General features: G+C 32.1%; 1 protein-coding gene across 5 annotated transcripts in view; it reads left to right on the top strand.

The window, feature by feature from the left end:
- The window catches only part of LOC123718627 (FH1/FH2 domain-containing protein 3), a 40,750-nt gene that overhangs the window by 6,025 nt on the left and 7,434 nt on the right, over window positions 1–27,291 (top strand). Inside the window, exons 3-10 of one of the 5 annotated variants that reach the window (XM_045675295.1) lie at window positions 220–3,332; window positions 3,420–3,453; window positions 22,351–22,460; window positions 24,202–24,260; window positions 24,936–25,120; window positions 25,804–26,285; window positions 26,663–26,760; window positions 26,949–27,284. In XM_045675295.1, the coding sequence (XP_045531251.1) occupies window positions 220–3,332; window positions 3,420–3,453; window positions 22,351–22,460; window positions 24,202–24,260; window positions 24,936–25,120; window positions 25,804–26,285; window positions 26,663–26,760; window positions 26,949–27,284 (4,417 nt within the window). Of the gene's footprint in view, window positions 1–219; window positions 3,333–3,419; window positions 3,454–4,511; window positions 4,628–17,735; window positions 18,016–22,350; window positions 22,461–23,797; window positions 23,948–24,201; window positions 24,261–24,935; window positions 25,121–25,803; window positions 26,286–26,662; window positions 26,761–26,948; window positions 27,285–27,291 lie in introns of those variants that run through there. The other 4 variants (XM_045675298.1, XM_045675297.1, XM_045675296.1 and 1 more) reach the window with 4 other exon arrangements.

A 27,291-nucleotide genomic window follows, 5' to 3' on the forward strand; every position in this document is an offset into this window, starting at 1 on the left:
TGTAGATTAATTAAGCTCCCTCTGTAGCTTTTTATAAATTTATGAAAGGATTAACTTTGTATTGTTTAGTAATGATCTTGCGCAGATATTACTTTTACATATTTAGATATTCAAAATCAACAACAACAATGGCGTCGACGACTGTGTTTACTGACAATTGATAAATACAGATTTATTTAACTTTAAAGCCTAAATTTATTTAGAAAATCTATTTTTCAGTATGATTCATCATCTTATGGCAGGAACAGAGATGCGGGAAGGTTATCGAGTTCAACTGCAGACAGACCGACAGCACTTACTACAAAATATACTACAACATCATCTATAAAAAGTTCTAGTATTCCGGTTGCTTCTGACCGCAATTCACGAGAAGAGACACCCATTAGTGCAATTACAAATAGATATGCAAGCTACAGTAAAAATAATACAGAAAAACCCACAACAACATTGAAATATGAGAAGAAAGACTATACAAAATTATCAATTCCATCAGTTACATCTAGTAAAAGCAGAGATGTTAGCCCCGTAACATCCGTGTCTCGTGTCTCTAAATATAAACGTCAGACAAGCCCTGGTCCCAGTCTAGATAGAAAAATCACAAAAAGTTACAAAGATAAAAATAAAGATATTGGACATTCGGATCGTGATAAAGACATTCCAACAAAGACTGACAAGACTCCAGGCTATAGCAGTCTGTCGAACTACAAAATATATCCTCGCCAGTCAAATTATTCTCGCCCTGTTAGCAGAACAGATTCAAAACCAGAAGTTAGTTATACCCGTCCTAGTTCTAGAACAGAAGCCAAAACGGATATTAATTATTCTCGACCTAGCACCAGAATAGAAAAAACTGAACCAAGTTATAACCGCTCTTCCACAAAAACAGAAACGAAACCGGAAATAACAGTGAATAGATACGCTATTGCCAATCGATTATCTTCATCGTCTTATTTAAGGAGTCCTACTCCAATAAAGAGACCTACTTTGTCATCAATAAATTTCTCTGATAATATCAAATCGGATCCAGATAAAGGTATAACACCTAATAAAGACACTATAGTAAAAGAAAATCATGTTACAAATAATAAGGACGTAGTGCAAAAGAAAGAAGAATCGCCAAGTGAATGTAAAGAGTTAGAGACCATCACAGTTATAACCCGACATACATCTCCTACACCACCTGGTTCTTCATCGTATGTTCGAAATAGAAGAGCAGATCTCGCAAAAACTATAGAAAAAGTTATAACTAGGAAAAAAGAACGACCTCTATGTTATGACAAAGAAATTCAGTCAGACAGATTAGATGATTCAACAAGGTCAAGCCGATTTGCAGGTTCAACTAGAAGTAGTGTGACAAATTGGACTTATTATTCTCCTAACGTACCTAGCTACACGGGATATGCTGGGCGTTACTCAACACAATATTCTAGCTTACGCGAAAATTCTTACAGAGACAGATGTAGTCGTAGTCGAAGTAAAGAGCCATCAATACCAGACAGTCATGAGTGTAACTTGTCATTAGATAAAGGTATGAATGATACAGACTGTGAAGAAAATAATACTATAAGTACCAAAAATGCTCAAGATATAATAGTTTATGATAAGGATAACGATGATGAAACTTCAGAAATAATAATAAACGTAAATCTTAAATTAAAAAAAGCAAAAAGTCCATCTTCTCTGTCAGTCACAGAACTTATTGCTCCAGAAATCACCATAACAAACAGCCAATTGCCACCTCAGCCTCCAAAAAGTGAGACAACTATTAAGAGCAAAAAAGCAAAACAACGTAAATCAAGCGCAGACTCTTCATCAGACTCAAATTCAACAAAGAAACTTTTGAAAAAAAGAAGCAAATCATTGAGTTCAAGTGATTCGGATCCTGGAAGTGAAAAACCGAATAATATAAATAAACTTACCAAGCTGAAAAAATCAAAATCCAATAATAAAGTGCAAAATGGTGTTATTAGTTCCAATAAAGAAAGAGAAAGTAACAGCTTGGAATCTAGTATGTCTTTATCGTCTTCCGTCAGTGAAGATGAAAATGTTTCTAAATCAAAGACATCAGACTCGATTTGCATTTCAACCGATTCATCAAATAATAACTCAAGCACATTTCAACAAAAAATTGATAATGGTACCGAAGAAGCTAAATCGTTTTTAATACGTGCTCTTGCACCTGTCACAAATTTGTTTAAGCTCCGAAACCAAGAGTCGAATGAAAATACTAAATGTACTGATAACTATACTTCTGTTCCAATTTCTAAGGATATATCGATGCTAAGTTCTGAAAGTTCATCAAGGAAAAGCAAATGTAATACAAATAGTGTTGTTGCTTCTAACGACGATAGTCTAGTAAGATTGAAAGCTATCAGACTGATTGAATCTAATGAAAGATCATGGTGGCTAGAATCGGACCAGAGTTTAAAAAATATTAATGAGAATAATGAAAAATCTCGCATTATCGATGGTTGCGCACAAAACAGCAATGAAAAACAAGCTAATTTTGAAATATCAGAAAACAATGACTATAAAGACACCAAGAAATTATTATACATTGATGAAGAAAAGCCTTGGTGGTTAGATAGTAGTGCAAACATACCCGAAGGTATAGAAAGATTAACACCACCTAGAAGATCTTCTAGTGAAGAAGAAAAGAGTGATATTTTTGACGTCAACAAGCTTCGTAATAACAAATCTGGGGAACAGAGGGACTGGCGGCATGCAAATAATGAAAATAAAAACAATACAGATTTGGACGAAAATATTAAGTTAAATCGATCTAGTTCAGACCAAAGAATATTTTCACTTCGAAGAATACGCCATATAGAGTCGGGTGAAAGACCGTGGTGGTTGTCTAGCGATAAAAACATTCCAGAAGGTATCGAAAAGCTTCCAACACCTCCACCACAAGAAGAAAGTGAATCTTCTGATTCAGACGAGGTGGAAGTATATGTTCCATCATCCCAAATACCTCGATTCCCATTAAATCTAACAGACGATGAGCCGTTAGGTGACCGAAGAAGTCCAGAAGGCTTGGAAAGTCCGAATGAACCAGAAATATATACAAATCGCCATTCACCATATGAAAATAATAGATATCTAAGACGAAATATGTCTTATTCAAAAAATGCCAAATACATATCACGCTATACTGATATAGACGAAATCTTAGGAACGGCAAATAATGTTTATAGTCCGTTTATGGATTCTATACGATCGAACGCTCAAAATTCATATGATGATGAGGAATGTAAAGAAATTGATCCTACCCAAGTAAGGATACATGACAGTACTCCACAAATGCCTGTTATTAGGAAACTTCATTCTCGGTAAGAAACCATTCTTTATTTTTTTAAATTTATCAATGAATTCTTGTAAATATTAAATATTACAAAAGTTATTTTTGTCATTTTCAGAGGCGATTTAATAAACTATGAAAAAATGAATCAGGTGAGTTAGATTTTTAGACATACCTATTTTATCCATGGATTTGATTTGATTACTACGTTCCTATATTCACTTTAAGGAGGAATTTGTTCATCCTCTGCACTCTTCAATATTAAATTTAAACTACACACACTTAAACCAAATGTAGGAAATTTAACCTTCATGCTCAATTTACAAATACTCTATTTAATGTTGTATAAACGTTAAAGAAGAACGAAGCCTATTAAAATTAATTGCTAACTTGTTAATAATGTCACGTTGTAAAATATACACCGAAACAAGTATATATTATCTTAAGCAAAAAATGGAACCCATAACGGTTGGTGCGTTTTACGAACAAACAGGTCCTTAAAAAAAGGAGGTCCAATTATTCATAGACAGAAAAACTGGCTCATCCCACGATGGTTACTTGTCTAACTTAAAATAGCACAAGGTTTAAGTGGCCTGCATTGTCAGTTAAAGGTAATAATAGTAATTATGGCTGTCATGCTATAAAAAATAATTCCGGAGGCTTCCGCGCAAGAAGAAACGGGAGCAGTGAACTGAAGAGTGCACTAAATCCTTGAGTTAGGCCCCTATGGGAATACAGGGTAAGAAAGAGACGACCTTGTTTGAACCTGTGTGCGCAACTACACATTCTAAAAGAATGACGTCACCGAACGTCAAACGTGGGCCGGACAGCACTTCATAGACACCAAAATCTCAATGAGTTAAAAAAATATGCCCAAAATTAGTACATTATTTAACATTTAGCTCAAAGTTCTTATCATCATCGTAAGTCATTAAAATATAGCGTAATCGTAATATTTTCTTTGCCCTGTATATTATTAAGAATTTATCGCCTCAAGTTGCGTATAAAAAGTTTTCTTTGTCTTTCTCAGCCGTTATAGCGCAGGTTCATCTTGTTATTATGTTGTTATATTTAAAGAGCTACATGATGTTATATAGTGGCTTTGAAAAAGAGCCTATTCAAAACGGTTGGGTAATACCAACGTGAAAATCCTACCTGAGGCCTGCAGGTTGTCTTGCAACAAACTCTTTAGTTATACTTATGGCTTTGTCAAAGACAGACCGAAACCTTTTCGTGTCGTGATGAACAAATACGACCAAAAAAGTTAAGAACAATGCAGTGATTTCGTGATCCAACTTGTGTTTTGATATAGTGGCTGTATGTAACGTATAGTTGAATATTATTTGAATATTTATTTGATATAAATAGTTTATTAGGAGGAGCCGGTTTTGTATTTTTTCACATGCATAAGATTTGCCGGTTTACCGGTGATAATTTTATGTTTAATATTTATAGACTTGAATTAGAAGTATTCGGCTTTGCGGCGAATTAATGTGCTTAATTTCACAAGTTTTAATATAACCTTATAGATTTATTTAGATGACTTTGATTTTTATATTGTTATAATTATAATTATCACCTCGAGATATCATATTAATGTTAAATTATAGTTCTCCATTTATTTAATTATATATTTTCTCTTTTAATAAGGATTTTAATACACGGAACGCAGATTCTTATTATTTCATTTAAAGATTATTCAAGCTGATATATTTCATATTCTCTGAAACCCACAAAATTAAAACATATCGATATATTTTTACAGAATTTAAATTTCAGACTCTACAACAGTAATATAAACATGATTTATCAATTAAACCAAAATTCCGATAGTAATTAAAACAATTCCAATAAAAATTCTCAATGAATAACATAATTTAATAACAATAATTCTAAATGAAATCGTACGTTTATATTCCCGACCGATGTTATTTTATAAAAGAAAATTAATCCCTGATAACAGTTGGTACATCCTGTATCCGGTTTTTAAAACTGCAATCAAGTGTGGGTTTTCTACATCCGCACCTCGACTTTTTTTTTAATTTTACACTTAAATAGCGATAAGCAAGGCTTACAATGAATTTAAGAACAAAGGATCTCTGATAAAGGAGTCCAAAATGGTGACTTTTGTTTGCTTTTAGCACACCACACTTTTAAACAGGAATTTTATTTAACACACGAATCGTATAATAATCTAATATTTTTCGTTTAGCTTTGTACGAAAACAAATCCAATATAACATTTGTAATCAAATTAGTACATTTGGTGTGTTGGACACATAGTTTAAGCCGTATTACGGAACTTAGTGAAGTTAATATTGCCTTATTTACTATTTAATTATAATAACTATTTAGGGTTAATAAATAAAGGGGGTTACAGTTAACATCATTAGTTGTGAATTGTTACCAGCGTTGAAACATACTAACATAATTTTTATGTTAGTTTTTATGCATTTACTTTTGGATTTTTTAAATAAATAAAATTTGCAATCGTAATTCAGCTGGATCCACCTGTTGACTGTTCTTGTGTGTTAGCTGTGGTCTCTATGCATTTATAATAATAATAATAATAAGCCTTTATTCCACATCTTTGACATACATTTGATTTAAAAAGAAAAATTTATAGGCCCCTGTCCAGGAGAAGGCCTCCGCCAACTTTTTCCACCCTAATTTATTTTGTGCCATCGTCATCCAATTTCTACCAGCTACCCTCACGATCCCTTAGGTATAGGTATAGGTCTTCCTTTGTTCCCTTTTCCTCTCGGACCCGTCCATTCGATTACTTCTCTAGACCATCTGCCATCTGTACAACCGGCTACGTGGCCTGCCCATCTCCATTTAAGTTTAAGGGCATATTGCTCAGCATCAATAATATAGGTTTTTCTACGAATATATTCACTTTTATGTTTGTCGCGTAATTTAATTCCGAGAATACTCCTTTCTATCGCACGCTATCTATGCATTTATTATCGATATATTAAGCAATTATATCGTAAAAACGTCTATAAACGTTTTTGAAATATATGAGAGCCATTTGAGAAGTCAGTGTTGTTATTGATTTTAAAAATAATTTTAATGTAATTTTATAAACAAATATATAAATTAGTGGCGCTATCCTTTTTACGTCTGTATCTTTTTCAATCTAATAGGCAAGTAGATGTTCAGCTTCCTGTGCTTGACACACGCCGTCGTCTTTTTTGGGTCTAAGCCAAGCCGGTTTCCTGACTAAGATATCCTTCACCGTTCGAGCGAATGTTACATGCGCTCATAGACAGAAAGTCCATTGGTGCACAGTTGGGGATCGTACCTACGACCTCAGGGATGAGAGTCGCACGCCACTGGGCCATCACTGCTTTTATCAATAAGATGACACAAACGTCACAATAAAAAGACGTAACTATTTCACTTACGAATTAAAAATAATTACAGTTGATACTATTCCATCATTTTCGCTTTCTTAATTCTCTGAAATAGAAGAAAAAAATAAACCTGCTTAAAATACTTGTATATATTTCAAACCAAATCGGTTATAGGTATTGCGGCGATATGACTGAGCTATCAGAACTATCATATTATTTCAAGGCACATAGGTAAATAATTTTCTATACTGTTGGGACTTGTAAGGAAGTGATGATATCACTAAATCGATACTAACCTTGACAATGTCCTTCACTAGTAAGAGTGCTAAATAGTTAGTTTATCTAACAATTAAATAACAATTGTCAAGAAGATAATAAAACACGCCTTAACTTTTAACAAAGAGTATGTAGATTTTTCTTAGCTTTACAGTATCAGTAATTGATTATTTATAACAAAAAATCCACAAAATTTCGTATAATAAGTTTTACTTAATTTATTGGTTTGATGTTAATAGTAGTAGCAATAGTACAAGTTGATTTTACATAGCCTATTACAAAAATATGTACGATGATTTTGCTGCATATATTTAACCTAAATTTGAGACTGTTACTAACGGGTGACAGCCTTAGGGTAAGGGATTTATACGTACGGTAGTCATTCTTAGCGCTACGACTCAGAATCTTAGATTAGAAAGTGTTTATGTAATAGATTTAATTATATATAATTAGTTAGGCTAGACTACGTGTTCAATATCAAATTTTTAAATTATACGTACATTTTAAACCTAAATTGCTTAAATTTTATACTACATAAACTTAATTTTTTTATAATACATATAAAATAATAAGGTGTATCAGTAATTACGTATTATTAATAAAACACACAACAAAAGTGATAAACGTACATATATTAATAGAATAGCTATTCTACCATGTGTCTTCTGTATCTTTACATGTATATAATGACGAGTGGTTTAGCGAGAAAACTCTATTAATGATAGTAATTACCGGGTCCTGTCATTTTGCCCTCCTAAAACCTCTAAGTGATAAACGTGAAACCTGTATAAGTGATAGTAATTTTTCACGCATGAATATATAAACGAGATTGATACTTGCATTGCCTACTTCAAACTTTTCATAAGCAACATTTAAACGCATTTAACTTTAGCTATTACTTATTCTTAAATTAAATTTAATGGACTCCTATTTAATTCAAATCACATGTGCATCTATAATTGTATAGACCTATATATCTGAGACAGACCCCTTCTGTAACTCTGAAAGCTAGAAACTCGGGATAGTGAGAAACCTCTATAAGAGAAAATGAGATCGCGTTCCGTTGATCTCCCAATTATCCAGGTTTGATATAATTTTTTTTTTATTATAGTTCCTTTATATATTAGTATATTTATTTATCAAATCAATAACTTTTAAATTTATTAAAGGCCTATGGTACGTTTTAAAATAAATCTATCGCATAAAATTTTTAAAAGTTGAATCCAATTGCCAGTTGCCGGAACCAGTTGTCGTTCCCGAAAGAAACGGAATGACTGGTTTTTTCGCATCCAAACCGGTCGAATAATATTAAACTCCTGAGAATATAAATAAATATTTATTTATCGATTATTTATTTTTTTAATAAGACAATTAAATTATCTGAGTATGGATTATTCAAGCAACCAATTACTTGCTCCAAACTGGTCTACAGTAAAGCGGTCAAAAATTAACAAGCTGATTACAAAAGAGTTTTGTACTTGTATATCGGAAGATAAGTTTGTTTGAATTTGTTTGCCTATTGCTTATGGTAATGGGGATTTCGATTTTTGCAATTGAAATGTGTTTTTCTAATGTATTAACAATGAAGTAGAAAGCTCAGTTAATCAGTGATTTCTCACGACAATGGAAAGTTTTAAGGACGATCCTTTGGTAACAACGACTTATTTGATTTCAAACTTCTTAATGAGTAATATTCTTTTCTTCAATTATTTAGATGCTAACCATAATAACTATAATAATAATTGAAACCACTTCGAATTTCTAATATAACCTTTAAAATTTTTAAATAATAATAAAATAGATAAATGTCAATTCTAAAGGAAATTACTAATAGTACTCTAGGAATCACCGATCACGCGTTGCGATCAATATCAACCTCGAATTTAGAGACAAACGATCAGGCATTGACCCCTTGATTGGTTGCGACATAAAGTTTTATACTCAGATGTAATCAAGCGTGTACACTGTTGGGTCTTCGCTAATTTTTATTTTTTTTCGTATTTCGTCTTGACACAAGGTGACGCATCCTTATAAGTACGGTCGTGTACTTTGTGTATCTGAAATCGAACTAACATCAAGGTTATACTTTCTACAATTGTCTATGGATATTTTTTCAAAACAATCATGGTATCGTGGTAGAATTTTATAATAAGGCACTAAGAGAGTCTATAAAATTAATAATAGTAGCATGAATTCGTGTGCGCATAATATTTTATTTTTAGTTTTACATCTGATAATGGGTACGAAAACCATTTTTTTTCCGTATACGCATTGATGGCTTGGAGATTCAACTTGGCATACAAAAAGGTCCCATTAACAAAGCCATGCACGAAAGTCACGCGTATGTGTTGTCCCTTTCTTACATCACCTATGGTAATAAGCAAGAATAACATAATATATTAGTGTATGCCACACATACTCGTACGTGAGAAAATAACACGAAGGAATGCGTAGGCGAGCCTAATCTTACAATCCCTTTTCGTGTTTGGATTATTTGTTGACAAAAATCGTGCACCACAAAATCACTATAACTTGTTTTTTTTTTTAAACCAAAACCACCTTCAAAGTTCTAAATTGTTGAGTTTCTTGTTCCTACTGATAGAGTCTTAAATTCAACAAATGTGCATTCAAATAACGACTTCTTCAGTAGTTATAATCGCAAATGAATGCATATTCGTCGATACACCATGCTAATTGTCAATGTTTATTGAAGTTGTTCAAAAAATCCAATAAACTATATATATTGACGTATAAAACATTAATATTAATGTCATCTAATCAAACAGACGAATACAACAGATAATAAATTTATTTATGAACAATATAAGATAATTAAAATGTATGAAAAGTATGCTTATTTTATTGTTGGAAATTAATTCTGTTCAATCTATTTAGAATTCACGTATTTTAATTAAAAATATAAATATGAGAGCCCGATGTTTCATGGGGTGATCCGGAGCTTCACCCATATTAATAAAAACATGTACTTGCTTGAACATAATCTCAATATAATAATTAAGTGTTTTGCTATTATATTATTAAAGTATACATATTTGAAATTATAAAATTTAATTTTTGTCAAGATCCTAGATCAGGGGTACAATAATAATTACCCAATTTACATTAAAATAGGTTCAGCAATTTCGCAGGAATTGTGTTACAACCACTAACATGAGAATTTTCTATATACATATATAAAAGTCGCATTTATCAGTTAGTGATAGCGTACATCTTTCAAACGCTTTCCGGGACTATATTGTAGTTAAACAAAATAACTCTTTAGTTCTTTTACATGGGCATTGTGTAAGTTATGTTTTATTGAGTACATTTTGTATTAAGGCGAAAACTAAAATCCTGAAAGGAAAGACCTTTAGAGCATTTATTTCTTAACACAAAGTGGTCATGGGAAATGCCCATTGAAAAAATTCACCGTCCTTAAGGGACGATTTTAAATTAAAATAACTGCATACATTTTCATAAATGTAAATTTGAGAAATTGATTACATTTTGTAGGTCAAATCAATTAAGACTAATAACTATAATATATTGTGAACACAGTCTACACGTGAAGTATTGGTTTTGGAAAAATCCATATTAGTGAAGATTTTTTTGTGTCAGCAAGCGAACATACATTAAAAGTGTATGTTTTGTAATGTAAATGCCGCACAAGATGTTATAGGGTTTGATTTGACAATCAAAATATTTTCAAAATGTTTTTTCGAAACGAGAATTCGTATTTACGTAATATATACCTAAAACCTAAAAAACGCCAATATTTAATAACAAAATAATATAAGCAAATACGTGAGCGACCTTGACATATTTGTTTGTTATACAATTCGCTGACTTGATATAAATTTTCATGTTTTATTCAATTATACACATAACAGAACATACATTACTGGAATAGAAATGTATGTTTCACTTTTTTATAATATTTCGTTTTTGAAGTTATTATTTTGGCGCGTTAGGGAAATATGATGAGAGTAAATTATTACGATGCACTTGCAAACCGTCTCAATAATCAACACTCTGAAGTTAGCTATAGTCAACATTTTAGTTTTTTCTATTGTTAGTGTCGTTTTTTCTACAACCATAGAATAATATTTTTATCTTGTGACGCCAAAGAAGTACACTTCTAACAAGTGTACACACACGTTGTTTTTCATTAAGTACCTCCTTCTTAGAAGCTTACTAAAATAATTCTTAAAGCTTTATTTATAGGGTTTTGATGTTCGTTCCTAAATTAATTAAATATAATTTAATTGAACCAAAAACATTTAACCTTAACCTATTTAAAATAATTCTTAAAGCTTTATTTATAGGGTCTTTATGTTCGTTCCTGAATTAATTAAATATAATTTAATTGAACCAAAAACATTTAACCCAATTTTCTTATATGAAAAAAAAAAGTTTATTAGACTTTTGTTTCACGTTACAAAAATCTGTAAGTCCAACTCAAGAACAGTTTTTTGTTACGTCTTAATTTCTATCAAAAATATGTCTTGAACTTCTGTTATTTATACTTGCAATACATTTAATTGCGTAGCGTTCAATTCTAAAATAATAAGAGGCGTGTTCAAGGCAATAAATCAAAATGCAATTAGCTGTACTTGGTAGCAAATTCCGTAATTACATTTAGTAATATAATTAAAAACATCATCATTATTGCAACAGATTATGGTAATTCAGTGTAATATTTAGTCTATGATAACGATATACCTCGATTATAATCTTAAACTTCATATATTCGCTCTAATAATTATTGCTACACAATAGTGGTTTGTAAAGTTAGAAAAAATGCTATTAAGTAATCACTGTAAATGCGAAATTATTTTATAAATTGCATACAGAGGCATACAGTTTTCCAAAGTTTAGTTATACATTCCTGTGAATTATAGCTTAAATCACTACATTCATTATAATCTCACAAAAATTTATTGCGATACTTCTAGTTAATTTACAAAATATTCTCAATTTGAAAGCTTTATGATTTATAAATAAACAACTTAATAAATTAATGGTAAAGTGTATGACGTTATGCTAATACACATTATAGTATATTATGTAAAGCAGTTGCAGTTCTTCAATATTACGGAGATGTGGCGTCGTTTGTTACGCAAAGAGATTAGTCTTATGATAAATGAATTATATTGCATTTCGCAGACTGCATAGATTCCCTGATATCAACAGTAGTTGATTGTATTTTATAGTCTTTATAATATTAAACTAAATGTGCCGATGTGAAAAAGCATTATTTTAAACACCCGTCAAGTCCTCTGACATATTTAGCGCTGAATCTATCTGTATATGAGAGACAAGCTGTCAAACTGTTTAGTTACTTAAACAAAGCATTGCTAGAAGTTTCCCACCCAGCTCCGTTCATCATTGTTACTTCAAATGGTCGGCTCGGGCTCTTACTGCATTCTGAGAAAACTATAATAAGTCATATGTCGTGTAGAACATGTCACTTACGGGACTATGGAATACAGAGGCGCTTTAATATACATCTTGTAAATTGTGTATTGAACAATTACAAGATAACGCAGTTTATATATCCTTAAAATCACAAACATTGTAATTAATACATTTTATTTATCTTATTCTCTCGGATCGTACACGTATTACAATACATATCTAAAACCTTTAAACGTTTAATTTACATTTTTTTTTAATCCCTTTAAGCGGGCAACCCTACACGTGGGTAAAACCGGTAGCGCGATCCCACGATGGAAATATTTTGTGTGTGGTCAGCCGCGGCTCACTCCTCGAAGCCGTAACATAACACCGATTCGTACAAGATCCTGATTTGTTAGCCCACCGCAAAATTACATTTCAATTTAATATCGATACTTCGCTATGTATAGAAAGCCGCAACGAGCGCAAAGTAATGGAGTAACAGACCTCAAAGGGGCGATGTATAAGAAAATGATATTTTTTTTATAATTCAAATAAAGGCAAGTATGGATTGTACCCCATTTCTACTAACCATTAAAATGTGGTCGCGCTCAATTGTGTAGCGTTTTTTTGAAAAACCCTTAACTAACGATACCATTCTGCTTAAGTATATTTAAGAAAGGAAGCTAATTAATAATAGTGTCAATAACTTCGATTTAAACTAGATAGTTCCGTCGGTTCAAGTCCCAGAAACAATCATCGATGTTTGGTTCTCTTAAAAAATTAGTTGGTACGGGACGTTAAATAACAAGCTAGATAACTGTTTAACTAGGAACTTGATAGTTATCCTACGTCCTTCTCTGAGTTTCTCAGTGATGTCACGGTTCGCGATTATCCAATAGCGGAAGTAAGTTCGATGCCTTCGCCGGGTTTGTAGCAAACAGTTGAAAGTGCGATCCAAAGCATATAATACACGCGACACCCATATTAATAAACCAATGGTGCAATAACTGGCGTCTCCAACAATTAGTGATTACGTAACTATCTTATCTAATATCTACCAAAATTTTGATATTGATTGATATTTGTGAAATATAGTTTTTGATCTTTAATTTTTCGTTTTTATAATATGATATTGAAAAACTGGGTAACTCATAAATGTTCTCAATAGAATCGTTATGGAAAATATTCACTATAGAGATTTAGTTCCAAGTATGACTCTCGAATGTAAAATCCGATACATTCACTAACTGAAGTCGGAAGAATTCTTGACCCTGAATATAACCCTAATAATCTGATGGTAGAAAATCTGTAGAAAATTATAAATATTAGATGTTTAGCACTATGTTTATTATATCTATAAAAATCATATAATGACGATTGGTGATATATATTTATAAAATTTGATAAGTGATCAATTGAAAATCTTAATCTTTAAATGTAAGGGACAATAAAGATTAAGTAGTTAAATCAAGGGAACCAAAGTTTATAATTCACTTTTGTATAATAATGTTTAAGTTACATTTTACTAAACTAGTCTAGGTAAGGCTTTTAATATTTAAAAAAATAAAGACAATTAATACGGAGTTAAGTAGAAACAAATGATTCAAACGTTTGCCTAATATCGCGTGGAATTCGGGTACTGATAGCGCCTGGTGTGTTCATTAAAAAAAGTTATGGTTCGCTGCTCTTGTATGATGTAAAGTTACCTTACATTAGCAGTTAGATTAGTAATGATAAATACAATGTATAACTGCTAAATCTTTTTAGATTCTATAATATAAATTTGTTTATCCCAATAGTTTCCAGTAATGTATATGGATGCCCGCTCAAAATAAAATAAGCCCACACATACACATGTCCGATACTTATTTATATCATTCAAATGATCAAATTCATCACGTGTCACAAAAGGTACTATATTGTATGGCTAATTCATATGTAATAATGTCTAAACAAAATTCAGTTACATACTAATCCTTATTTTTGTAGCCGAATGTTGGTCAACCGCATTTCGTATTACTCAACAGAACAGCGACGATGCTTACGTAACATTTAAAATTAGAATAGAATAATGCCTAACGATTCCCGCACAAAGCAGTGTCAACATTTCGTACCAGCCAGCTATATATTATATTATCACGTGATTTGATAAATTATAGGGTGTAAATAAAGCCTAAAATTAATGGATGGCAATCGCACTTATATCTCGTACTCAATAATATCTCAATATTGTTATATGTATTTATTTAGACTACCTATTGAAATAGCTGTTATAAGCAGTTTTCATAACGTTATAGAATTAACCAAGCGGTAACGGTTTTTTGAGTCCTAATAGCAAAAGCAATAATGTATTCGGGTTAATCGTCGTATCAAACGTTAATAACATCATAATAACTTGTGATAAAATATTTGTCGAAATATTTTAATTTAAATAAAATTTGTCGCCACGACTTATTTGGTGGCCAAATTTAGGTTTTACCAAAGTATTTTTAAAGATATTTGAATTAATTATTTTATACTTAATCTAAGAAGACACGCAAGTGTATATACGTATATATGACCATGCCTCTCGAATAAATCTGGTTTAATATATTCTCAGTTTCAATAGCCACTATTTGCTAATCTTTTTCAATTAATTGTTATTGCTTTTGATCAAAATTTATTTAAAATCAGAGTAATGATCAATCAATATTGTTATTAAGGTGTCTTTCCACAAGTCTAGGGCCAACACAGCTGTATGCGAAGACTCGTAAAAAGTATAATTTTGTAGCAATCCTCGTGACGTGTCTTTGAACACGACTGGGGTCGTTGCAGTTCAAGTGCTGGGTCATATCCACTGTCACGACCTGACAAAAACAAAAAAAAATATTAATTTATTACCATTTCGAAATTCTAGCCCTGTCACTTGCTATGTCAAATTGTGTGTTTCCTATTAATAAATATTGCGAAAAAATTCATTGAAAATTACCTGACCTTCGAGTAGAATGCACTGAACAGACGAGAAATATTGTATCCATGCGGCATCATCTCATTTTCTAGTAATAGAAAGTACTACGGCCTACAATCTCATGGACTAGATTTTTTCCTAAATGACAGCGTCAGTATGCCCTTAATTTCCCCCGAGCTTCCATAACTACCTTGATAACGCCCAAGGACAGCTTTTTGCGTTCGTTATTATAATATCCTTTATCTAACATTCCGCTTCTCTTGTAACTAGGTGATCAAAAGAAAATATTTTTTTATGAGATTTGCTGGTACTATGACACTGATTTATATTATTAAAATAATTATGGCTTTGTATGGGATTTACCTGGTCTCGAGTTTGATGTCCAGAGAGACCATCTTTAAAAAAATACAAGACAAACAAGACTTACACCGCTCTTCAGAAATTTATTGCCAGACACACTTTAAAACATAAAACTATAATTGAGAAATAAGCACCCCAATTAGGCATTGATCAGGCAGAGGCATGTCTAAGTATATTTTTTTGATTTATGCATACAAATTCAAATGATTATCAATAGCAATGATTTTTAAACGAAATTTATAGACCCAGAAATTTGATTGCCGATGTCACCTCAATAATCTCAAGTCGAAACACTTAATGCTTTGCTGGGAATCGAACCTCAAGCGTATACACACTAAGCCATTTAATATCAAATAAACTGATTAACTTTTTCCAAGTCGTTTGATTCCTGGTCGATGTCTCCAATCAAATGCGTGATGAATCGTAGAAACAGGGCGGAGCGGCGCAAGCGCGGGTTCAATGACCTTACGAGAAACCATTTCCCGATCAGAATCTTGGGAATACCTCAATATAATATCAGTTTTCTTCTATTACGGTATAGCTGTATTATTAAAGTAGACCAAAATGAAAATTCGATTTAGTACCATTATTTTTGAGGCTTAAATCATACTTTTGGGATTACGGAATACGAAGACACCGTGGCTAAGTGTTAAATGGACGCGATTTTAGCAAGGAGGTGAGTCTAAGCCCCGCGCCGAAGAGCAGTTACTTCCTTTAATAATCGTTTCTCGAAATCTTTGCGAACTCTGCTGGAACTGCGAACCAAAATATGACTTCGGCGAAGAATCGAGAAACTTCCACCGCTCCCTGTCCAATCCCACTTAATGGCATTCAACTGCGAATAAAGCTGCTTTCAAACAATTTAATATTATTAAAGTTGTTGAAAATTGTTATATTATTTTAATGTACGGTATTCGCGATTTACTAATATAATCAATTTACTTCGATTTTAAAGTAAGCCAACGTCAGTATTATATTTATTAATGCCTCGTGCGTTCGTAACAGCCCAGTGATATGACATTCGCGAAACTAAACATAAAATAATAATTATATTATAACTAAAACACGGTATCGTACCTATTAATACAAAAAAATCATTCCAGTGGCAGAGTGGCCTTTATCTCTTTGTAAAAATTACTTCGTAATTACTAAACTGTCAAGATGTTAGCAAATAAAAGTCTATATAAACAGACTAACGTAGACTTCACTCTTTTGTCCTTGTTCTAATAAAAATCGCATATTTTCTAATTAAATCATTTATTGCTAAACAGTTATGGAAAGATAAAATGAAGGAGTTATCTATTCGCTAAATAACCTTGGCAGCTTGTTATGCATTACTTCGAACAATTGCCTGATCTTGAAGTAACATTTAAAAGCTTTTTACCTGATAGAGATTTACCCGTAAATCTGAACATATTTAAATAGTAATCAGTTGTAATTGCGACATCACTAATGCCTGTATTATGAGTAATTGTGTAACTTTGCTAAGATAACAATAGGGAGAATTATAATAACTACGAACGTACGTTTCTAATTGTGCCAACGTACATATTAATACTTGATCATGCCATTCAATGGTTTCACATGTAATTGTAGATAGGTATGTCGCCCTGAAATAATTATAAGAACGTAATCTTTCAAGATCGCAACGACTGTCACCGATGAAGTTGTAGGAGACAAGATGTCTGTTAATTAATAAACCTTTTACCCTTGATTTTTATCTATATTTATGTTGAGATAAGCAGATACCGCAATACGAACTAAATTTACTTTAACCAGAATCCAAAATGAGGTCACATAACATTGATTTTATTTAAAAAAATATACGAAAATTTCGCGATCCTTGTCTGAGTTCGCATGAATCCGCTCTGAACGTTTCAATTCTATGGCAATTTCCTGTGCATCTGCGATCATCAACATTTTCGTACTCTTTAATACTAATCATAACATCAAAGCATCTCGATCCTCGCTGGCAGGCACGTGCTGCTGTAAAATGAATCTCAGTTCAGTATATCGCGGTCGCGTAGCTACAAAACACTGCTCCAATTTGCTGGAAACCCACGCATTTGTCAATATAAACACCGGCTCCTCAGGTTATATCTATGTAAAGTGACGTAAACAATGTGATATATATTTCGTGATAAAATGATTGAATTAGTGAAAATGCCAGATACCAACGGTATAAATGGGGCTCTAAGGGACATAGGGGTGAATGCTTTCGTTTGTCGCGTGCAATACTTGAACGACTTGGATCCTTTCAACGAGTATAATGTAAGACTACCGACGAGACCACTTTACCACACTTTCAACTCGTTGATACCCTTGTCGTATCAAATCGCTGCCGTACATCGATTACTGCAAGCTCCACACAGGGTAAGTGCTAAACATCTACATCTTACCCCCTACTTATAGTTATAGTATAGCTATTAAATACAATTAAGTGTACACTAATGTCAAGAAAGGAATTGGTAAGTGATACTTTCGATATACAATACCCCCAGATGGTTCAAACGAAAGATATACAAATGTGTTGTTTTATGTACTTATTTTATACTTGCGTAGTATACGCAGTCTCAAAAATAATTCAGTCCTTTTTATCGTCTCTTTCTGTCGAATTGTGTTTACACTGTGATGGAAAGAGTATGAGTACATGAGTTAAAACGCGACGATTACTTTTATAACGTTTTTATGAATAAGGCAGTGTTTCCCAACGTGGAGCCCACGCCCTACGGGGAGGTAATTTGATTGTTAAGGGGGCAATCGAAATCAGCTGGATATAAGAAAAACGTAGAGACTTGAGACTGAAGCTAACCAAATTGGAACCTAATATAAAATCTCTGTGCATAAAGTATCAAGCGCAAGGATCCCACTAAACTAATATAGAAAAATCTTCATTAAAATTATTTAGAATTTCAATGTTTTGAAAATTTACTTATCGTTTCGTTAACAACTTCCTAGTGATTTCATCCCAAAACCAATTATTTAAAATTTCAAAAGTGAACAATTCAATTTTAATAATACAAATATAAATTATGTATATTGTATAGGGGCGAGCATAAGAATTTTAGGTAGTCTAACGTGGGGCATAGTACAAAATAGGTTGGGAAACACTTACAAGTGTTTTGCGTATGTCTCCATCAGAAAGTTAATAGGGGTTTATAGTAAGTATGTTTATAAATAAGACTGAAACTATACGTGTGTGTTTATTTTAATAAAGTATCATTAGTAATACAACTTAGTCATCGTGGCAGCTAAAATTATCTGTTCTAAATATTTGTTCGCTCTCAGGTGAGAGATGTACGTAATCGCGTACGAGGAAAAGCCATCATTTGGGAGAGTAAACAAATGCGATTTTGCAAGCTAATTCTACAAATATAAATCAACTAAGTACATCAAGGCTAGGCTTTTAAGTCAGAAAATAATAAACAGAATTTATTTATTTCAGACTACGAATCGATATCGCCATGATTATACCAGGGCTTTATATGATAGAGAAAAAATAATAGATGTTCAACAAACCCTTTTGTGGTTAACAAGAAACAAATAATCCATAGGCTAAATTAATCATTCTGTTTCCATCTATTATTCTCATCTAATTTAATATAACCAAGTAAATTATAGAGTAAATACATAAACATTACATGTAATAAAATAAATTTGACAAAACCAAATGCAGATTTTATGCAACATTTTTATATGACAATTATTTTTTTTTTTTAAATTATACGTTATTTAAGGATACTGTAAGGATTTCAGGGCACATTCAAAAGAATAATGTGAAAAACATTATTTTCACATAATCCTTTTAAAAGTATAATATATAAGGTTGTAACGAATTTACTAGTTAACTAATTATATAATTAAAATACAAGAGAAAAATAATAAAAAACCCATCCGCTCATTGATCATACGATTTTCTAGCTTATTTCTCTATAAAACGTTTTCAAGGCCATTTTTTCCAATCACTAACTTTGTGTCTGATTAATAGGAATAAAGTAAACATATTTCAAGATAGTTCGCAGATGGTACGCGATCTTTAATCAGTTCTTTAAATACAATTGTGACGTCATATGAAAGGCCCATATAACCAATCTTCAACTGTAGGTGGGTGGGCTATATAGGGAGCATGGGCAAGTCCCGATGGTAGAGATATTTTAATGGATTATATATATATATATAATCCATATAATATTCCATATATAAATAGAAAAATAATATTATTATCTTTTTATTGATTTTTTATTGATTATATATATATATTATATATATATTATTTTTCTAATTTAAAGTCGGACATCCTAGGCTTCAAATATGTCAGTTTGAACAAACCACAACTTACCCATTACAAAAACGGTTTGGAAAATGTATGTTAATTTATAATTTTTGAAAAACAAATATTGCAAGATGAATGAGGTTTAACCTTAAACATAACTTTTCTAGGTGGTTCATAAAATGAGACAGACAAGTGTCAAACGAGTAACGTGTACAGTGTACACCTTGTTACAAAGTTAACTGACTCCGAATAGTACGCGGTATCAGGGCTGTCGCAGTAAGCCTTTTTAATGAAATACGGCTCCAAAAATATATGATGATAAAGCATAACTTAAACAGTTTTTTTAAATTGAACAACTTCTAAATATTAAGTTTATTGGTTTTTTGGTTTTTGTTAAGTTTGAATTACAATTATTCTTGTATTTAGGGCGTGTGGACATAACTATGTCTGTCGTGTCCGATACTTATATATTAATTCTACACAATCGGTAAACAAATAACACATAAATAAATGTAGGATACCAAAAAACAGTCGGCGTCCCTAAACAGACAATACATGAATTACGGCATGCAGCAACAGACCGGTTACATACATATACACACATATTATCTTAAATGATCTGCCAAAGTGTCAGTACCATCATTAACGAGCAAGTAATATTACCGTTAAAACTGAATCTGGTCTATTTTGCTAGGTTGTGTGAAAATCTTCACTCAAAACGAGTAATTGCAACAACTTGTTGACAGTATCTACTTAAGAAAACTTTGTTTGTGTGATTCTTCGTTACTACGGTGATTGATTTTTATAAATCTTTCACCGGTAGAAAGTACGAGTGACAACCGCCGTATCTAACTCTGATTCCATGTGATCCAGAAATTTAATTCTACATATCATGCTTGTGCATATTGTAATTAGAGTCTGGGTTTTAAATGACCAGATTCAGTGACAGTTATAGGATAAAAAATGTATAGCAGACGTCCAGTTGCTACATCGTTGAACTGAAAAAGAATTTCTGAGGCATATACAGATTTATAAATCAAACTATTTCCAAAAATAATTCATTGCAAGGACTCAAAAAGAATAATAATTTTCCGTATCGTATGACCACGCAACAAACAGAGTCTGTTAAAAATCTTTTTCGCCTTAGTTCAATCACGATATCCAAAAATACATTTGTAATTTTTTTTAACTTAGACATTTCCTGAATTCAAATTATCATCAGGCATCTTTTAATTCGGCATAAATAATTACTGGTACGGAAGGCTATTTTAAAAAGTTTATCTATTTCGTGGTTTACATTACCATTTATTGGGGATTCCACTAACAAAAAACGTGTCATGACCCAAATGTTCCATTATTAGCTGTGCAGAGCAACCTATTTTACTTGACCTACAAGTTTTCTTAAATATTTACAGTAACTGCTTAGCCTAGAACTTTAAAGTACCTTATGTTTAAGAAATTTGCTGATTAACACCGTTGGCGCTACTGAGGAGAGGATTAGACGTGTGAGGATTAGGAAATTCATTAATCCTAAGTTATTCTTAAATTAATATATTTAAATAATCGTGATTATCTTTAAATGAACGTGTTATAAATCTTTCAAAATAGATTTGCCTACAATACGAATACATCTGTAAGAAAATGTTTCATGGTTGAGATGTCTTTGTTTGGCACTTTTATTTGTGAGAGGGTCTGAATTAAGGTTGAGATTTTTTGCGAAGAAACAATCATAGTTCGAACTGTCTTAACTCTGAATCTTACCCTAAGCCATTAAGCAGTTACGACACTTACAATAAAAACAATCAGAGCTATTCATAACATTAAATATAAATCAACGTGCTTAAACTTTACCAACTATATTATACCTTATCACATATAGGACTTATTACAATTGATTTGTCATACCAACCCATGTAATATTGAGACAAAAGATAAATATGATAATGATGGACAGACATTAATTTATATTTCGACAAAATACATTGCAAAAAATTTAAAAAATCAACGTATGTGCGTGCATGCTAAAACGACGAGCCGATTTCCACACTATAAATTCTGGATAAATGCCAATAACGCCCAACTTCTCACCTATATCGTATTAACGATGAAATTACGTTGTTATACTAATTATACAATAATTATGTCGTTTATTCGAAATCTATGAACAAATTTTTAAAATCGTTTTGGAAAATGAATAGATTTAGATTACAGAATATGACAGAAATATTAATTTATCGTTATTTTAAATATTTTCTTCTGTCCATAATAAGAGGTCCATATTTAAATAGGTATTTTATTATAATATATATAATAAAATACCTATTTAAATATAATAATAGGTATATTTAATGATAAACGCAACGCAAGCCTTTAAACAATCACATTCTCCTTAAGTTTTCAAAAGATAGCTCTTTATAATTATTACCTGATTTTAGTTGGATGATGCCACTCTTCAGGTGTTTAAGGACGGTGACTATGGACCTTATTTAGACCTTGATCTAACTCTAGCTGAACAAGATGAAGAAATTGAAGGGCTACAAGAAAGGTAAATTCTATTTTATTAATAACATTGGGCTATTATAATAAGTGGTAATACCCAGAGTCGACCATTAACTGATCTCTAATTAGGTTGATCGTAGTTAGTCGTATCAGATTTAAAAGAGGGTAGTGAGATACCATTAAAGCCTCCGAGTGGATCAGATACGATGTTCTGGCCATGATGACTGAAAAAGCAAGAGTAAAGCCTCTAAGAAAAGCTACACCTTAAAATTTCTAACGGGCAGAAAAAGCGTAGAATACAAGAGAAACAAGTGAAGCCTGTAGTGCCTCAGAGATGATGATTGGAGATGATGATGATCTGTGGTGAACATTTAGATCTCTGAGTAAATTTGTTAATTTTGATATCATAAAACTAACTATAAAGACGTTCTAAATGTGCATATATACCATATAGTATAGGTAAAATAGCAGACTTCCTCGTCACCCTACTATCAAACAATCAAACGCATCGTAGTCCCCACGACGCAATATAATATAATCATCCATCAAATTATTCTATAAAGTATAATACCAGGGTGTCATATTTTTAAATTTTCTAGCGATGCGATTATTTATTTAGCATTTGCGAGTGTTACTACTGATAGAATATAATTATTAATAAGTAGTTATTTTATCTGTAAGAGTAGGTTTAAGACGAAATATTATATGCAATTTGACGTTATTTATTTATTGAGTCAAATCTATCAATTATTCTCGATTTTAACTACTAAATCAGTTTTACCTACTGAAATTACTGCTTACAATTTGTTTTGGTTTTTTATTATAACAATAATTTAGTTTATTATAACTCGACACTGCGTGAGAATTTTAGTGTTGTGAACATTGTTATGGAAAGTATAGGCTTGCGTAAATGTAACAATATGGAAAGTATGGAAAATCATGTCGTTAGAACTATTATTGTCATATGAAGAGACTGTTTTTTGCTATGCAATTGAATCGCAACGAAGACGAATCTTAAAGAAAAACGAGAGAGCATCAACAATGAACTTACACTATACCGCTTAATACATAGGTTGTTTGAAATAAAACTATTCGATTTATTATTAAATTGGACGTGTATTTTTGATATACATCTAATATACCAGGCAATTTAAAAAAACCTCTATAACTATTTAATATGTTTTTTTATTAGTTTTTACTACCTTTTTGAAATCTAGTTGTAACAACCTATCTTACATCAAATATATTTTGCTAGATTAAAGAACTTTTGGATTAACATAACAACATTTTGTATAAAATTTATGAACACCATGTTACATGCTATGGTTTAAGTAAAATGAATCGAGGTGTTTTTTTTTAAATCTTCACACGAGCAGTAGCGAGCACCGACCATAGACGTCAGTCCGTTCTAAAATACTGTTTAAGTAATTTTTTTTTACATAGAATCTTTTTTTAATTTATCATCCTGGCTGTAGACAGCGATGAAATCTGTGATATTGAAGATTTCGATCAATTTATAGATCTGGATGAAAAGTGAGTGTTAATGTCGTTGTGTATATTTTGACTAGCAATTTTACACTAATAATATGAGGTGCATTTGTATCTTATTTTGCTTGCTATACAAATGTGTATAAGTTAAGCTTTTTGCGAAGTTCTTACAAATGTTTATAATAGAACAATTGTTTTGTTTTGTTAGGTAAATAAGCTCCATTACGTACTTGTTTAGCTATTTGCGAAAAGATTTAATGTTTAATGACTATAAATAATTGTTTAATTTTTTATTTCAGTCGCAAAAATGCTTTGGTACTGCGCACTCAATTATCGGTACGAGTACATGCTATCACTGGTAAGTAGTATTATTATAAGATTAATACCTATAAAAAGATGCCCAAATTAATAAAATATATAATATTAATAAGTATAATAATTTGTTTCCATAAAATTGTGTTTATTGATACTTAACTTTCAACCTCAAAGCTACATAGACACAGAAGAGATAAAGCAGTGCGACAACCATTGATCCAAAGATTAGTGTTTCACCCATGGCGCAGAAAATGGGATTATGATGTGTTTTTTCTTAAGGCTCACGTACTCGATGTGGTTACCGGTTTTTTTAGTATCTGTTATGACGTTTCTGGGACATTAGCTCTTTGGTGCTGAAACTTCGTGGGTAGCTCAAAATTTTATAATCATAAGTATTGCATCATTCCCATCAGACATAATGAATGACAGAATAATGGCGATATGATAGAGCTATCCTCAAAAACATTATTAATGACTGAAATGCATTAAACACAGTACACGGCTGTGCCCAATGGACTTCTCTTTTTATATGGGCTTTAACAGTCCCCCGTGCGCTTAAGGTAAACCGACGGCGTGTGAGAGGCACAGAAAGCTGATCATCTATTTGCCTATAAAGAAAAGTAAATGATTACGAAATCTATGCAGAAATTTGAGGCCAAGAGATGATAGATGTTAGAGATGAGGACCAAGAAATTATATGTGATTTCTATCATTTCAGAACGACTTCTACATTCCCAAGGAAAAGACCTGCGGCGGGCTTTGTTTGCCGTGAAGCAGATGTTACAGTCTGATAAGGACTTAGTGCATGAATTTGTGGCTAATAATGGCCTTGATTGTCTTATGCAAGTCAGTGCCAAGGAGGATCAAACTTACCTCGACTACATTTTACGAGCCCTCGGACAAGTAAGCACATTTCTATTTCGAGTTTACTTCTCTTTCGGCCCAGATCTGCAGTCCGCCGAAAATGGGTTATCGACAGATCGCCACATCAATTTTAATACCAGTTTCCCTTCCCTACTGAATCTCTATTTATTAATGCCACTGACATTATCAGGATAAAAAGTAGTAATATATAAATATTCAAACATGCGAAACCTCGAAAATTCGTGTAACAATTTAGTGTTCAATAAAATGGAAGTTATATTCATTGTAGAAATATAACGGGTAAGATATATAAGTCTTTAAGCGTACTAAGAACGAGCCAAAAACCAAAGAAGAGTGCAGACTTTTGTCCCTGATGATCACATTTAAAAAATAAACCAGAAAAAAAGAAATCTGAGAAGTCCACAACATAAGGTTGACACCACTTGTCTGTTTAATGAAATGGTATAATTTCATGGTGTAAATAATATTAAACTAAAATCTCGAGTATTACATTTTTACAGTTCGTATCCGCTTTATTTTCGCTTCTGTCAACAACCTTATGTCATAATCTCTATAATATAGGTATAATTTTGTATATTTTGGAACCGGTACTTTTTATGCGCAGTTATACGAAACATAGGGCACCTGCAAGTGTCTGACCTGAACGTCTAAACAAAATTCAGCTAAATATAATCTTTTTAAAAATTATAATTTCATTTCAGATACTCATTTATGTGGACGGTATGCATGGAGTCATGAATCATAAGGGGTGTATACAATGGCAGTACTCGTTGATTTCAAGTAATTTCCGGCATGTAGTCAAGACGACCCTTAAGCTACTTTCAATATTCGTCGAATACACTGAGGGCAATAGCCTTCTTCTCATCGATGCCATGAACGTAGTTGAAAAATCCAACGGCAGATCTCCGTGGTACAATGTGATCAAAATTCTTCAAGACTTTGATGCATCGGATACGGAACTTCTCATATGTGCAACTAGTTTAATAAATTTGTGTTTAATAAATATACCAGATAAGAATACGTATTATGATCAAGTAGACGCCCTTCATGACCAAGGGATAGATGATATTATCCAGTTCTATATGTCAAGGCAGGGCACAGATTTGGACCTTTTAAGGCAATTACATATCTATGACGCAGTTTTGATATATGAAGATGGAATGGAGAGCGGATCAGCTGTGAAGTAATAATTTTATGGTTTAGTTTTTTTTATATTTAAACCCACTAAATGTGCAATATGTACATGAAATCAAATATAGCAATCGAGTGCTTTCAAAAAATTATACATAAATGATTATTGTGATAATTGTACAGAAATATTCTATGTTTTTGGCGGTCTCTTTAAATACACTCTATTATCAAAAACCTCTTAACAGATTTCTTGGTTGTTTCCATAAATAAAAATAGTCTCAACTCGGTATATTAATTGCGGTTTGTTTGATTGCTAAATCAAATGAAAAGAGGCTTGTAATTAAATCCTGTTAAACCTGAATTGTACCGACAAGGGTGCGCAATAAACTCATGTTTTTATTAATTACCATAAATGTCTTGTATTTTCAGGCAGTTGGATGACTCAATACTAAAATCTATAAGGAGGAGAAATATTAATGTCACAAATGACTTCCGAAAATCGAAAAGATACCAAATGAAAGAGAAAGGTAACTAACTCTACAGAGCATACTACTCGTTTTTTTTTGCATGCATATAAACAATCAGGGATAGATATTGCGTTATACTTAGAGCGTACTTAATCTATTCAATGTAAATTATCTAATTGCACGTGTTAATATTTTGAAGTGTTCAATTATGGCTTAATAATTCATTTTTGCATTATCACTAACAACAGCAGACCAAGGTATGTTATCTAGTTTGGAGTGTGAGCAGAAAAATATATATTCCTTAAGAGCTTCGAGTTCCCCGTCGCTCCCAGAACGTAAAGAGACTTCATCATTACGCAAAAGGCGAGATAGATGCGCCAGACAAGCGCATCACATCCAACAATTGGAGCTTCAAAGTAGCTCCAGTGAAATTATCAATGCCCTATTTCAAATAAAGGGGAACAAACTCGAAGCTAGCAATGATAGCTTACCCAGAAATACACATTGTAACGGCGGGGAAGATAACGCAGGTGACCAAGAAGGGACCTCCAGCCGGGACAACCTACCGGATGTATTAATTAATGGTTTGTT

The sequence above is a fragment of the Pieris brassicae genome, chromosome Z (assembly GCF_905147105.1).
Source record: "Pieris brassicae chromosome Z, ilPieBrab1.1, whole genome shotgun sequence".
Lineage (NCBI taxonomy): Eukaryota > Metazoa > Arthropoda > Insecta > Lepidoptera > Pieridae > Pieris > Pieris brassicae.